The sequence below is a fragment of the Limanda limanda genome, chromosome 3 (assembly GCF_963576545.1).
Source record: "Limanda limanda chromosome 3, fLimLim1.1, whole genome shotgun sequence".
Classification (NCBI taxonomy): Eukaryota; Metazoa; Chordata; class Actinopteri; order Pleuronectiformes; family Pleuronectidae; genus Limanda; species Limanda limanda.
This window is the reverse complement of record NC_083638.1, coordinates 17906066-17923153: the sequence shown is the minus strand read 5'-3', so window position 1 is coordinate 17923153 and position 17088 is coordinate 17906066. Positions and strand designations below refer to the sequence as shown.

Sequence of the window (17088 nt, the reverse complement as noted above, 5' to 3'; positions counted from 1 at the left end):
AGAAAACTCCAAGGTACAGAGAAGGTGCCAACCACTGTAGCTGACAGTACAGTTTTACAATTTAGTTGAACATGCATTAACGCGATTGCTTTCATTTTAAGCTAAATTTATATCGACATACCGCAAACAAACTCTCTGGATTTGGGATAAAGCTAAATAATAAATCACTTTGATTTGTTTTGAATTAACAATAATATAATAATAATAACTTCATTTGTATAGCACTTTATAATTTAAACATGGTCACAAAGTGCTTCACACAAAAGTCCATGGCAAAATTGATTTGAGAGCCAAAGCATAACATAATAAGGTCAAGACCTTAAGTTTATAGAGAAACCAAACTGTTCCTGCTTTTGGTAAATGGTATGGTGCATATCACAGATCTCATCAAGATCAAATTACAATAACAGTTCAATTCACTTCAATAGGCCTTCGGCATAACTAGCTGACTACCTGCAAATCACTTACTATCTCTTCAGAAATACCTCACGTCAGATTGAGAAGCTAATCACTTCTAGCTGAGGATCAGGAACTAACAAGGTTGAAGACTCAAGGCTAATTTTTGCCGAATGTTAGATATGTAGACCGAAACAGACCGAGCCTACTGTCGGTACTACTGTCCGTACTCTGTGTTCATTTTGTCAGTTTTTGTGCACCTCTTCTCAAACGGTGCAGTACCAAAGTAGATCATAGGGGCAGTGTTTCAGCAGTTTAAGTATGACAACCATGAGACACAAGAAAGAACTCTCAACAATGATGGAACTTTTTGAGTTGAGACTTCGTCTCCATCATCGGCACTGTCCTCTAGTGCATGTAACACTTGGAAACCATGACAACACAAAGGACGCATACAAGTATGCGACCATTGGCGGTTACATCGTTTGAAATGGAAAGATCTCTTCTTGGGCGTAAAGGCAGCATAAATTATCCTTAAGGAGGGAAAACCCTTGTAAAGTCAACCAACATACACCAGACTCCAGAAAAAATGTATCTGACTCATTTCCCTTTCCCTTCAGTTAAGTGTAAATGGGTTCAGTGCTTTTTGAGTAATCCTGCTGACAAAACACGGGTGAAAATGGGTGAATGAGGCTGAATAATTCACACCTGATGTATAATTCCATGTCAATTGACATGTTGCCTTTACTTGCAGTCATATGCATTGGCTGTCTTTTTTTGAAATATTTTTGTACTCGACCTCTGTGCACTGGTATTTGTTTCCCCAAAGAAATCCATTTTGTATCTGTGATGTCATTCTGCTTAATTGCATGGCTCCTTTTCTCATCACAGTTATGCAACAATCAATGTGCTGATTTTCCGCCTCTTACTGCATCACAAACTTTTCCACTCAGTGAGAGATACCATGCTTCTATTTAAAAAAGAACAAAACACGCTAATGGAAAATGAAACACAAACTGGATAATGGAATTAGTTTTATGCCACAATGAGGAGAAAATGAACCATTTTGAGGATGAAGGAGATACTCAAAATCCCCTCTGTGTTGTCAAGGTCAACTGGTAACCAGGAAGCGGCCTGTCTGTCTGTCCAATTAGCAACAACCAGGAAGGAACACTTTGCTTCTTGGACCCATGACCCCTAAAGCTGTGCTGCTGCAGAGATGACAGGGGCAGTTCTTAAATGATGACAGGCATTAGCATTTTTCTGCAGTTAGCATAAGTGCAGGCCTGTGAATGCGTATGTGTGTGTGTGTGTGTGTGTGTGTAGATATGCATACAATATTTTGTTCAGGGGCTTGATGTGGGATTAGCCAGCGCTAGAACTTAACTCTGGCCCCTCCTTCAAAATGGCCGACAGGAAGGAAGCTGCCTCAGACAGGGTCACAGCCCCGCCCATTTTCTGAAGGGGACCTTGAGTTGAGTGTTTTTCTTACTCATTAAATCCCAAAAGAAAAAGACAGAAGAATCAGTTTGACATTGCTTTGTCTTTTCTACTCTCCAATTCTGTCAAACCCAGGGTGACTGAGGTCCTCACTGACGTCGCATTGTATTTTTTGCGTATTTTTCTCGGTTTAAAGAGACTTAAAAACTTTATAAAGCCTAAACTCATTCACGGATACAGAGACCCTCTATCCTTTAAACTCAATATGTGATATTATAATTAACTAACAATTAGCAGTGTGGCAAGATTGGCTAGTATAAGCTCTACCACACCAAGCCAATGTGTTTTTAGTCAAATTGTAAAGTAGGTAGCTAAAAAATAGCCCTCACTTGAAATGACTCTGGTCCCAAGACCTCCAGCCTCGGTGGACTGAGACCAGCGGGCCGAGAAGGTCTGGTAGTGATGCTGACCCACGGTCCTGCAAATATGAAAACATTTGTGGTTAAAGATCCTAACGTGAAACAATTTTTCCACAACTTCCATTAGTCCCATCTTGGTCAGATGAATTTATTTTCACTTAATGCTTTTATCAAAGCTTTACCTGTGGTGTTCCCTGCCTGGTTATGTAGCACTAGTCGATACTGGTAGCTAGTCCAGGGACTAAGAGCTGATGAAGAGTCCAGGAAGGAGAGAGGAGGAGACTCGGGTGGGAGGTGGCCCACAGTGGAGATTTGTTTAGTCCCAGTGACTCTACGCTCAATCAGCCACCTAACCCCAACAAAAGATACAAGATACACATGGAGTATTTTATTTCAAATATGAGTTAAAAGAATATGAAATAAATTTGACCATCTCTCACCGATCCAGTGGTCCATTGCTCCGCTCTGGTGCACCCCAGGACAAGAGAACAGAGGTTGGGGTGTCAGAGTAAAGGTGAGGTGCAGGAACTCCTTCAGGGGGAGCTGGGAGGGTACGGAAATGCTGAGACATCCCAGACATTGAACAACCCACACTGGTGCAGGCTTCCACCTAGATATTAGAGATTTCTTTTGTAATATCACAATGCGATAAGTGTTTCAAATGTCAGCATTTTAATTATAGCAGTTTTCTTTCCACAATTTGAATACCATGATTATTATTTGTGATCAAAATGGTAGCTGATTACATAAAAAAAAAGTCCCGGGCCTGTTGCACCAACAGGTCTTGCACCTGGTCTTTAGCGAGGCTGGTTGTAGCTTGGCGTCATTCTAAAGACCCGGCCTAGTAAGGACCAGTAACTGCAACCGGCCAACATAAAGAAATAAACTCAGCCTCACTAACAAGTACCTGAAGGCTGTAGGTGTGGTATGGCAGTAGATCGTGGAAAGTGAAGCTGGTGGTGTTCCCTGGAATAGTGACTGACAAAGGGAATGGTCTTAAATCTGAGACTCCACTAAAGGAACTGGAGATAGGGCTGAGGGAGGGGTCTTGTGTTATAAAACTTTCAGTATTAGAGCTGGTGGCCTTGTACTCTGGGCTTTGCAGTAAAGGGCCGGGTCTTTGGTTCACACTGGTGGTACTGGATTCAGTGGCTTGGCTTGTATTGCTTAGATGAGAAGACTTAATATGGCCTTCCCCTGCAGGAACAGGTATCAGGCTAGAGGAGGGTTTAGGGACAAGTTTGGGCTTCGTGCCTTGGATTGGGCTTGAGCTGCTATTAATGCCTGAGTTAAAGGTCGACGTAGAGCTGTGGTTAGAGTCAGGGGAGGTTAGACTGGATGTTGGCCCGAGGCTTTTAAATGAGTGGACACCTGCACCCTCAGTGCTGGACAATAGGCCAGATATCGGACTCAAGCTGGAGTTGACAGTTGTTCTGGAGATGGAGCTGTGTTTGAAAGCTAAAGAAGAGACAGAGCTGGGCCAAAGACGGAGGGTATAATTGGTGATAATGCCATTAGGTTGCAAAGGAGGAATCCAGGTAACAGTTACACTTCGAGGATGAAAGCCTGACACCGTTGGGCTGACGACTGGTCCTGGACCTGCAGAAGAGGAGGATGATGAAGAGATGAAGAAACGGGGAGAGGAGGATAAAAAAAGCAAAAGATGAACATACTCTTTATGTGTGTGTGTGTGTGTGTGCGTGCTTATAAAAAGAATGGGAAATAAAAAAAGGAGGTGAGGTGAGGGGATTTGTTCTAAGGAATTATTTGAGTAACATCAAGAATGACATCAGAAGGACAAAGAGTGATTTTGCCATCCCTATGCAAGGGATTAACACGGGAAGGCTCTTTCTTTCTCAATTTCTCCCCGAGCAACCAAGATTGTATTTATGGATTTATGCAGCACTTGTGACTGTTTGAATGAGAGGCCGCTCCTCTTTTCGGCCGCAAATTCAGGAGGTGACGTGGCGGCCACACTGGGCTGCTGGGAACATTACGTCCCTGGCTTTGGCCAATGTGCACACACATTTATGTGACCATGGATTTTAGTAATTAAAAAGGTCTAAAATATAAACTGTACTTTTGATAACATAGTTTTGTTTAAAATCCTAAACCTAAAAAACGAGAAATAATTGAGAAAAAGGTGTTAATATTATCACAGTAAAAACATCATTATATTAAGAAAATAAATGGGGGGAAAATAGTTTAATAGGAAAAGGGCAGGAAGGAGAAACCATGCTCGCCAGAGTTCTGCTCCTTCTGGATCCAAAATCTTGATTACCAATTAAATGTCATTGTTTCCTGTGAGACCTATACTAAAGTATAACCTATCAAGATGCTCAACATTCCTCAATTTAACACATGCTACCGGCTGATCTTCTGATACTTCCCCTGTAAAATGACACGTAGCCTTCATTCTCACAAATTCACAACTTTTTCTCATAATATTAAAACTTGGGTACACTGTGTTTTCATGTCTGTTACTACTTTGAGTCCCTGTAAATGCCGTAACTTCTTATGTCCAGAACACAAAATGATCTTCACTAGTAAGAGAAGTATGCAGGCAGACAGAGAAGAACATCAGAAGGCCACAGGCACACGCATGTCACGTGACTCGCACATGTTCATGCACAGATAGGAACCTGCACAGGACTAGTCAGAGGGATATTTCACTACACGGTAGCTCATTTGAAGGTAATCCCCCCCCCTGCCTCCACTGCCATTTACATCCCACTGTACTGCTCTGTAATGGACACACACACAGATGCATGTCCATATACATAGACACACACTTCTTCCAACACACACTCTCATACCCACACCAACGGTGATGCAGTATAGCAGTAATGGTGCTGTGTGAAGGGCAAGCAGATCAAGGTGACTGAGCGGACTGAGGGAGCGTGCTGCGTCGCTAAGTGCTACCGCTAACCGCTAACGGCTTTCCCAGATGGCGGTGTGTGTGTGTGCAAGGAAGAGACAGGAAGAGAGAGTACGCGTGCATGACTCTATGAGATATAAAGTGTGTAAGTATGTATATGTGTCAGTGAGCAGGCACATGAGACAACAGTTTACTAGTAGAGGGATGAGAATCTCCATCACTGAGGCCGATATCTGAGGTGATATCTTGACACTCTGCCCACGAACCAAAACATTGAAGATACATTTGAAGCGACTACTTCAGTGATATGATATGATTCAACCCTATTGTGATGCAGTGATTTATCATGATTTAAATCAACACACAATGTGAGTCAATGTGATACAATGACGCTGCACATTATACTGTAATCTCCATAAACATACTGTTCATGTGAATATGCAGAATCTGTAGGCAAGGGACAAGATCTAGTTTCTGTTTGACCAGTTCGTATTGAGATCAGGAGTGGAGGAACACATTGACCGAATAGATAGCTGTTAATAGAGATTAGCCAAAACTCATGACTCATGTGATAAGAGAAACCAGTCAGAATGTAAACATTGTACAGCCACGAGAAGACAAAGTCTTGGCCCAGATATTCACTGTCTATACAAGAAGCCCCAAAATATTGGCCATTGCCCCAAAAGGCTAATTTGTCATCAGACGATAGCCAATAGGATCCAAAACTGATGATATTCAACATGCTGCAGATGCTTTCATATTATGCCAGAGGTTATTTTTAAACAGACATCTAATCATAACTTCAGTAATCAGTGGTGTGGCGTGGCACATATTTCAAATTGCATGTTTCCTGTTAAATTGAGAAAAAGACTGTTCTTCATTATTGTGTCGAAGGTTTGTGTCTATGTGTTATTATGACACTAAAGAGCCTAATGTTTTGCATGACATTGTTTTTGTGATGCCCTGCATGTATTCCATGTCTTAATAGCCTGTGTTTTCTGGTAGAGGGAAAGCAGGGTAACCCGTTTCTTAAAATTATAGTGACCAGGTGTGCACAAGGATATGGATGAATTGATATAATGGTATAGGACAAATTAAAAATAGGCCACAGGGGTACACACACACACACACACACACACACACACACACACACACACACACACACACACACACACACACACACACACACACACACACACACACACACACACACACACACACACACACACACACACACACACACACACACTTTTCCATCTCCCACACAAATAAACTGCAATGTAAAATGATGATGTAAAGCTTGGCTGACTTTACAGATCAAAAATGATGCCACCACAGACCCATCATTCCCTCTGTCCGTTTTCCTCCTCCTCTTTCTCTCTTCTTCTTTCCTCTGACCCCTTCCTTCCCTCTTCCCCCGCACCTCTCTTTCTTTCCTCTCGCTCTCTCTTTTTTGTGCATTGTGTCACGGTCTCTCTCTCCCTTTCTCCCCCCCTCTCTCTGCGGGCTCCCTGCTAAATAAACAATGCAGAGAGTTGACCTTTTGGGTTAACAGGTTTTTATGCTAGCTCTACTCAGCACTCACACTGATTCAATTACCACCAAAGGTCCACTGAACCCTACGAATAACCAAGGAGCCCGTCTCCCTGTCTGTCTCCGTGTATGTCTGCCGGCCGCACTCCGCGCCTCGCTGCGTGCTCATTTATCTTTGCGGAGGGTGGGGGTGTCGGCCTACACGTTTGTCTAATTAGACATTCTGCATCCTTCTGTCTATTTGACAATATTGTCTCCTGTCTTCCTTTGTCCTGTCTGTTGTTGGAACATAAATACATGGTGACCAGACATGCAGAGACGCTAGACAGAAAGAAAGTCCTAAACTGCAAATTATTTCACTACCAAACACAACCCAGTCACCTTGATCCAGCCCCAAGCAACCAACCAAAATAACCCCCCTCTCCTCCCTTCCCCCATCCCCCCTCTCTCCCTCTTAGTGTTGAGTGTTATTTAGGCTTTACTGGCGCGTGTAAAATTCTGCAATTTGAAGGGCTGTTAAGTTTTTCAATTGAAATTTTCATTTAAGATGCAGGTGATGCTTTTTTCCTTTTTTTTATTTTATTGACGCTTTACTGCTCTCTGGACAGGAGGGAACGAGCGTTGAGGGAACGTGTACCAACTATTTCCTCTCTGCTTTCCTGACTCCTTATCTATCCATCCCTCTTCTATTTTTCTGTCTCTCATCCTCCCTCTTTTAAGTGTGCATCTTTTCCCATGTCTCCCACTACCTTTCGCCTCTCCCACCTCTTTATTCCCGACGCCTTGCCCTCTTTTTCCCCCTCGCTATCCCTTCATCCGTCCCCCCACACCTCCCACCCTCACTCCTCCTCGCGCCAGTAAAACACAGTAGCAGAAGGCTCAAACAGGAGTGCAAGGCCGCCAAGCTTTAAATCACATTTATAAGGATTTGGTTAGCATAGTAATAACACAATCAACTGACAAGGGTTGGGAAAGGGGGAGGAAGGAAGGAGTGTGTGTTTGTGCAAATCCATGTGTACTTGTGGGTGTATACATGTTAGACAGCGTCCTGTGCATATTTTTGTGTAGGTGCGTGTAGATCAGTGTCCATCTGTGTATATTTAAGTGTGTAAATCTGTGTGAAGCCATGTGAAGAGAATAGGACGGGTATTATTTTTTTAGACTTTCACAGGGACTTGTGTGTGCAAGTGTGTGTGTGTGTGTGTGTGTGTGTGGGTGACGGTGCTTTTGAAGGTGAGCCGAGGCTCCTAAGAGTCATAATGAGGACAAACGCTGAGCTTTACTGTTATCAAGATGCTTATGACACGGTGTCAAAACGTGACAAGCAATACGGTGAGAATTTACATTGCATTTGGTATCTTTACTTTTTCTACGGATGACTTAATGTCATTGCGGCGACAGAAGACACCAGAGAAGCATCGAGAAAGAGGATGATATATGGCCAAGGTCATGAACTTGATTTGTATCCATAACATCATGAGTATGTGAGATGTGCATTAGCCTTTAAGTAACTATGACCATCACGATACCCTTTGAAATGTCAATCATTCAAAATGTTTCAATATCCTCCTCAGACGCTGACTATTTAGAGTGGTTTATTCAATTCTAGGTAACCTTCTGATGCACCACGCATTACAGAGAGCAAACAAAAAGTTTCAAAGCAAAAAATGGCTTTTAAAATATAATGTGGAAATTTGTGGGTTAGGGTTATGGTTAAGTTATCAAATTTTCTAAATCTGTGGGAAATTCTGACTATTATCAAAGGGAGAAATATAAAAAACATAACAAAAGCCATATTATCTACTATATATATTTTTTTTTAAATGTAAAGGCAATGTGTAAATACATGTTCAGGTAAAGAGTATAAATCAATATACATAATATATTAAGTTATCTCTTGATATGCAAAATAACAACGGGATTATCTCACTTTACTTCATCGCTTTCCTGGAAGAGCTCAGTGAACAGAATACTGGGGAATAAGGTGAAGTATTATTTTATTAATGCAGTCACTCATTCATTAAATAACATGAATTCTTTGTGTTCTGTCATTACTTCCAACCTAATTTCTGTCCCATTTTCTGCTTTCTTTCCTTTTCCTTCTTCTCTCTCACACTCTGCTTTAATTTCAATTTAGTTAAACATCATTTTTCAATGCTCTCTCTGTCTCTCTTACACACACACACACACACACACACCTCTGCTCAGATCATTTTGTCAAAACAGTACTGTATTCCTTCATACTCTGTATAACACTCTAAAACACACATACGTGCACTTTCCTCATAGAACACACACACCACACACACACACACACACACACACACACACACACACACACACACACACACACACACACACACACACACACACACACACTCCCTTAGATCACTTAGCTGGTGTGAACATGGGAGTAGACAGAGGAAAGGGAGCTGTCCAACACGACTAGAGTTTATGTTCACAGGAGCTGTCTGTCTGTTCTTCAGCGGCAGGAATTCATAGGCACCAAATTACATTAAAAAGATGGATATAAAACTTTAATGGAATGATAAAAAGGAAAGGAGGAACAGCGGGTCTCTTTTTCTCTGTTCTGTCATTAGCCCTCTCATTTCTTCTCTTCCTTTTTTCCCCCTCAATTCCTCATTTTACCTTTTTTGTTCTCAACATTTTTCTTTCCTCCCTTCTTACTTGGAATACTCACAAGCCTTATCTGTCAAATAGAAGAGGTGAAAGCCATTCTGTGTTCAAATTAAAAAAAAACAGGGATGAAGAAGAGAGGAGAAAGAAGGAGGTTGAAGGAGAGAGGTATGAGAAAAATCAAAAGACAGAAGAAGTGGTGTAAAGTAAAAAAAAGAGAACAAATCCTGCAAAGACTAGGAGTAAAATCAAAAGGACCACAACACTATAAAAAGTGAGCATGTACATCGAGATCTACTGTACATGTCACTGGAGCATATATACGAATGTATGAGTGAGTTAATAAATATGATTGTTTAGGTTTCTTTGTGCCAATTTCAGATTTTGTGCACATATGTTGATAGTTTTTACATATGAATCTTTCCTAAACCAATCTAACAACTATTATATCACAACTATCAGCATATCCTTATACACGATAATGATATTGAGTAAAGGGCCTGCGTTGGTTGTCATTTTTTGTAGAGTGCAGAAAAAGAGATTAGGGGGGAAATGCAGCCTTTTCCCATCACTGCCAAAATGACAAGAGGACGGGTTTATGCTGACAAATTACACATCCGTGTTGGGACAATCTGATCGGGCTACATTAGGCTTCCTCCCATCATGGGTTTAAATCCCTTCTTAGTGAAAGATCCCATAGCTATCTTGTTTTCTATTATTATGTTAAAATATTTTTTTAATGCATACTTCATAATGATTGGACATTTTCATGTTTAAACAATCATGTATGTCCATGATTCGGTGTTGCATTTTAACTGTGAAATTAGATATTAAATTATTTGTGATTATTTGAATCCTTATGAACATGAACTGTGAACAGCACATGACCAATATTATATTTATTCTATCTATGTCTGAATGACTTCTGTGTCAGTAGGGTGCATGTTAAGTATCATCCTAGCTTCTTGTCCTTTTAGGATTTAATAAAGCATTAGTCAAATGATGCTGGGTCTTGTTTCAGTGTGTTTTCTTCTTACATTGTCAGCCTGTGCTTATGGGTGGGAGCTTGTCTGCATGACGCTTCATTACTGTGTTTGTGAGCATAAGGAGGTGTGTGATTGATAAGGAGGACAAGGTGGTGTGTGTGCATGACACATGTTCTCACTGTGTGTGTGTGAGTCAGAGAGAGTTGGAGGGGAAACAGAGCTATGATGGTTTGAACGATGGGACAGACTTTGATTGAATGGACACATCTATATTACAGTCCACACATACACAGAGAGAGAGAGAGACAGAGAGAGAGAGAGAGAGAGAGAGAGAGAGAGAGAGACACTGACATTATCTTTACTTGTTGTGTACTAGGAGACATGTGTGTCTGTTTAAAAGAGTGTGTGTGTGTCTTTCAAGTGTGTGTGCGCGTGCTCATTTGCTAGAGGGAATTCAATTCTGCATAGCAAAGAGAAAAGCACAGGGCCATAATTTAATGCATCCTAAATGTAGATGTGTGTGTGTGTGTGTACCCGCACTTGTGCTCATGTGAATGTGTATTATACGTACGCCGCGCATACATGTGTACGTACACATCTCTGTGTGTGTACATGCGGATGTATCCAGTGTATGCAAATCTCAGCTGCTTAATGATAATGTATGTGATAATAGCGTGGTGCTAATTAATTTATAACTTTGCACTGAGGAGGCTGTTCTAGTGGCTAATATGATTCTATTACAGCAATTAGCCCACAATGACACTGGCTAGGTCACTCACACACAGACACACACACCTTACAGTATGCTAATCTCTGTCACCATTTCACCCGATGTTGCTTGTGCCCATGTTTCGTCGTGTTTTTATATCTTCTGTCGCTGCCTCTCTTCTTTATTCTCTTGGTCACATTGATCACCTCCATAAGCATCAAGAAATTAATCCGTATAAAATAAAACCGTGGTGACTTTCAGGAATTGAAGAGTTTTGGACAGAGGCTCTGTTTTCCCCACCACAGGCCATATGTTTAATGTTTGAGTCTATTGTTTAGATCATCACGTACCATCAGCAGATTTGTCAGACTCCTTGAGTTTAACTTTGACTCAGCAGCACTGACAGCCAACTGATGGCAGAGGCCAACTAGCAACCAGCTGCTGCCAGACACCTGCCAGCCAGTCACTTGCAAAACTCGGCTGGACTGCTGACATGAGCGCCCGGGCGGTACAACTCAATATGAAAACACCCACTGCCAACAGGTCTTCTGCAGAAGAACAGCAGCACTGACAACCCAATAACAAGTTTGTTCATGATCAATAGAATAATTAATGTATTTTTTCCTTGGTGATGCTGTTTTTGCATAGTCCGAGCTGCGGCGTTAACACAAGTATCTGTGAGTAATAATTATGTTCAGTTTTTACATGTGAATTTTACCTGTGAGTGTGTGAGTGCTGTATGTGTACTTACTGTCCTCTGCCGTGTGTAGGGTTGCCCAGGGGCCGGCTGTCTGGCCGTATGTGTGTGAAGCCACCACTCGGAACAGGTACTGTGTGAACGGCAACAGTCCCTTTACATGATAGGAATAGGTGTCTGTTGCGTTTTCCAAAAGCCTAAGAGCAGATGGACACAAAACATGAATGAAATTACTGGCACACATTTGGATCTGGTAAAAAATGTGTTGTTCAGGAACCAAACAAGTGGTCAGAAAGACAAGAAATATGATTTATTTTACAAATGGCAATCTAGTGACTAATCTGTGTATTTCAGTGTAAAGTTAGAGAACTACTGATGCATTGTTTCTGAGCATGTGGTTGGCATAAATAAGTATATACCACAGACTGTAGCCTATATATAAATGGACACATCTCCTTGTTAAAGTATCTTGGATACAGGTGTCGTCATCTTGCACTTTTGCCGAAATTTGGCACCACAGTTCGCACAGTAGTGATCGTGGTACCGCAGCAGCAGTATCAAGGTACCAGTGACTTGAACAATCAAGATTCAGTCTCAATCATGTCAATCATGACGTTTTACCCTGTTTTTATTGCATCAAATAACTAATTAAAACCAAATGACAAAAATTAACACTTGGACATCAGAGTGATAAAAGCTCCCTAAAATGACAAAGACAATCTCTAATTTTTAAATGTAAATTGTATGGCCTATACTGCAGCCACGAGGGGGGAAAATCAAGATGATTGGCTTTGACTTTTGGGTAGTCGTCATTTCGTCCATCTTTACAGTCAATGGTGTACTGTTCTACAGTACAGTACATATGGCTTTTCTATATACATGTGGGTGGAGTTTTGTATTAAAAGGAAACTCCAAAGTGAGTCTTTACACCTTTATAACAAACGTAGCTGTTTAGCATTTATGCAATGACCATTTCAGGAAGAATGGTGTTAGAATTTTGGTCAGCTGTGGAAAAAGAGAAAATGAAGATGACAAAGATCTGAACAACCACAAGTATTTAAGCGTTCAGTGATTAAAGGTTACCTGTACAGAACAGTTGTTGTTAGAACGTGGTTATTTCATAATACTCCTAATAGTAGTAATAATAGTAAAGTTCTTTCTAAATTCATTTTATTTTATCTTATCGAGGCTATGAAAGTGTCATAAGAAACATTTCATAGGATCACTAAACAGTGAATATCTTGACAATATTTTCATATCTTTTTATCGTAACCTCATGTCGCACCTGATCCCATATCGTATAATCATACAAAGGAATCCAGGACAAGGTAAAAGAATATTGTCATAAATGAGGGACCGTTGACCATTTAGCATCGGATAGATAGAAGGGATGAATGAATGAATAAATCAGGGAACAATGAGATTTCCATAGCAGAGGAGGAGGAGGGCATGGCTGTCTGATATATAATACATGTAGCTAGTCATTTATTTATTACCACAGAATGAGAGCCTCCTCTTCTTGGATTAAATTGCAATTTGTTGTCAGGAAGCATGTAATGAATACATATCAGATGCACACCCTCTCTCTCTTTTTATTCTATCACATTTTTTCCATCTCCCTCGGCCCCGTCTCTGATTTTTTTTGTCTTTTTGACTCTTACTCCGTCTCTCCGGCTCATTCACTCCCTGTTTTCCTGATGGTCTGTCATATTGATGTGACATGTTCAGCTGTGCTGTATAATGGGGCCCTTTGTATCTACATGCGGTTGCATATGTGTATGTTCACATTTATAGGTGAAAATATACATGATAGGTATCTGAGACTGTTGTGCATGTCTGTCATTGCCTTATTGCTCATCACGTGTCTCTGTCTCAGGCTACTGTGGAGACCTTTGTGCCAACTTGTCCACTTGTTAAGTGTATGTTTGTGTTTGTGTGTTTGCGCATTCAATGGTCTCGCTCTCACCTTATCACAGGCCTCTGTGGGGATGTCCTCATTTGCAGGCTGTAGTGGAGCGGGCCAGGAGCGTTGGAGTGGGCAGGAGGGGACCAGGATACGTTCAGACTGGCTGTAGCTGCATTAGTCAACCTCGGAGGTAACAACCCATCTGGGGCTGTGAGGAGAGAGAGAGAGGGGAGATGGTGAGGAAGGAACAGATGATGAAGGTGGTGAAGAGATGAAAGTTTGAAAGAAAAATACAACAATGGATGAATACATATTACAGAATGTATGACAATTTTATATTGTTTTGCAATTGCATAATAAAGAATTTTCCTTTATCTAGGAATAGCTCTACTTAGAGTGGAGTGTAAAAAGAAAAGAGGATTGTAGAGAGAGAAACGGGAATAAAGAGAGAGAACGTGCCTTAATGATCTTTGAATTCCATCTCTCACTTTAATTCAACGGTCAAATTTGTATTTATATAATATTCATACTCCTTTTTGACATTCCTACACAAAATCTATGATAATGATAGATGCAAAAATAATTGCTCCCCTACTAGTTTCAGTTAAGATACAGTTTTTTCCAGACTCATGAGATCACAGTGACCTTTGCCCTCTGAAATCTCATCAGTTAATAAACGAGTCCAAGTGACAAAGGCAGACTTCAGATATCGCGTAAGAGAGCCCAAGAAACATGTTTGAAGAAATTCCCCCAGGGCGTTCCTGAGATATGTTTCCAAGAACGGGACGGACAGACAACCTGAAAAAACGTCTCCGGCCACTGAGAGTCGTCTACGCAGGGAGACATAAAAGCACGTTTTAAAAACTAAAACAGATTTGATATATTATTTGGCCACTAGGATAAATCCCATTTTCATTTTAATTAATACATCTTTTTGATAGACTCCCTAGTTTCTACTTTTCAATAAAAGAGACTTTACTGTAGATCCGTAGGTCATTCCCTGAGCATGTGTGTTTCAGAGAGAACGTATCAAATGTCTGTGTGTGTGAGAAATTCTTGCAACACACATTGATTTCTGCCTCTCTGACACACACACACACACACACACACACACACACACACACACACACACACACACACACACACACACACACACACACACACACACACACACACACACACACACACACACACACACACACACACACACACACACACACACGCACACACACACACCTACGCACACATAAAACTCATGCATCTCAGGCACACACTGCTGGTGAGCCTGTGTCTCCCTCACGCTGTGTTAGCAGGTACAATATCAGAGGTGTCACTAATCGTTTTAAACTATGCACTTTTATGTTCACTTCTCTCTCTATGCTCTCCTCCTCCTCTGCTCCTCTGTCTCTTGCTCGCCCATCTTCTCTCTGTTCTTTCACAGAACAAGGACGCATCAAGACAGTTTGCCTTAAAGAAGTCTAAAGAGATGCCAGAGGCACAGAGGTAGAAAGAGAGATAGAAAGAGAGGAAACGTCTGGTATTTAAAATTTATACTTTCTCATGCCTTTGTTTTGAACTTGAACAGCAGAACTTTCCAAAGTCTGTTCTTTTGTTGTTCTTCTTCTAAGACATGGGCGTGGTGAGCTGTGTGTGCATGTGTGTGTTTTAACACTTTTGTTAACATAAGCTTTAGTGGCCAAAGTGTGTTTTTACTGCCTGGTTGTGATTATCTGCTCTGATCAGCTTTGACATTTCGACACCTGGACGAAGGGGCAGCTGCAGGAATGTTTTTAACTCCTTTAACGTTGCCATTATTTTGTGTTTATTGACATTTTCACCAATTCACGTATCTTGATGAAAAAAAAAATCAGGCACTTACTGCGCAATGTAGTGCATATCCAAAAGGAAACTCCAGTTCGAGCAGGCTCACAAGTGGTTTCAAAGAGGGGTCTGTTTTTTTCCAGTCACTGTATAGTAACAAATAGGGCTACATTCCTGTAACATTTATTTCTATGATAGCTATGTACATACTCATGAAACATGAACCCTGCCAATTGGAGGAAAACCTTTACTGTGTCTGTTTATGTTCTGGGTGTGCGTACCTGCTGGAGGTGTAGTAACACTGAGGGTTAGACTCTCAACACAACCCTGGGTGTTACACCCTCTGATCCAGAAGCTGTAGTTGGTGTAAGGCTGTAGGTCAGTCACAGACAACCAGCTGCCGACTGCTGTACTTCCATCCAACGTAGCGTCACCATCTAAGAGACGGACAGAGTCCCACAAACACAGGCAAGGAGAGCTTTATAAATCTAGTGAGAAGGAGAAACAGTGGTAATTCTGATGACACATTTATTTATACAAGTCATCACAGCGATGGCAGAAAAGCGATTCATAAAAGAAACATAGAGCAGGAGAGGGGGAAAGCAGGAGGAATGAGTGAGACTTCAAGAGAGAGGAAGACTGAGATTAACTGAGAGTGATCAAAGAAGAGAGGCCTCCATGTTGAGGTTATGCAAGGATAGTCAAAGAAAAAGAGGATCTGAAAATTACACTATGTAAGCTGATCCAGAATATTTAGATGGACACACACGCACACAAACATCAGTTCTGTGTGAATTGATGAAGGCAGTATGTATCAAAGAAACACGGGGTTATGGGTAACTAGAGCGAGACACCACCTCTCTCTTTCTTCCACACCTCTTCTCTCCACTCATTTTAATCTCTTTTCCTCTGTGAGGTGCAGATCAAAGTCTCTGACTGTGTGTGTGTGTGTGTGTGTGTGTGTGTGTGTGTGTGTGTGTGTGTGTGTGTGTGTGTGTGTGACAGAGTGTGAGAAATAGACACACTTGTGAATATGCAGCAGTTAAAGGATGAGTGTGTCTCTTTCTAATACATCCATGTAAATATGAGCGTCTCATCTCTGCTTTCTCTACTTTTGTTTTGCTGCTATTTGTCTCAGTTCTTCCGCCCGTCTTCTTTTGTTCTACACTTCTATACGTCTTCTCTATCAAGTCGCTGTGAATATCAAAAAACATTTTTTGTACATCTCGCTGTGATTTTTTTGGTTTTGATTACACCTTCATTCACTGCCCCATTTCCTGCCTGACTTTGCATCTTCAGGCCTCAGTCGATGAAGTGTGTGCACATGTGTGTATCTTTATCCTTGTTATACTGTTCTAGGAAACTTTTGCATCAGAAAGTCCACTTGACAGTCTTGGAACTGGTGATGATATTAATTTCACTCAGAGGGAAAGCAACATTGAAAACTGTATTATACTCACTGGTCATTTCGACCTGAACAATCTGATGTAATCCACTACAACACCTCAGCCATTAATTCTTCTATCAAGCTTATAATTGTTTAGTTGTTGTTGAAAGAGTAAGAAAAAGGAAAATTCTACTTTGTGTTAGTAACTGAGATGCAATGGGAGTGGTCTAATAAATTGTCAATTATCCACAATGGCTTTGAGTTGGTGTCCGTTAAGTG

The 17088-nt window shown here is 41.1% G+C and overlaps 1 protein-coding gene across 1 annotated transcript in view; it reads right to left on the bottom strand.

The window, feature by feature from the left end:
• Positions 1–17088, bottom strand: part of ush2a (Usher syndrome 2A (autosomal recessive, mild)) — a 192888-nt gene that overhangs the window by 77722 nt on the left and 98078 nt on the right. The window contains exons 45-51 of the mRNA XM_061068445.1: positions 15704–15859; positions 13662–13809; positions 11750–11892; positions 3163–3854; positions 2696–2865; positions 2438–2604; positions 2226–2314 (exon numbers count right to left, since the gene is read on the bottom strand). Of these exons, the coding sequence (XP_060924428.1) occupies positions 2226–2314; positions 2438–2604; positions 2696–2865; positions 3163–3854; positions 11750–11892; positions 13662–13809; positions 15704–15859 (1565 nt within the window). The remainder of the gene's footprint in view (positions 1–2225; positions 2315–2437; positions 2605–2695; positions 2866–3162; positions 3855–11749; positions 11893–13661; positions 13810–15703; positions 15860–17088) is intronic.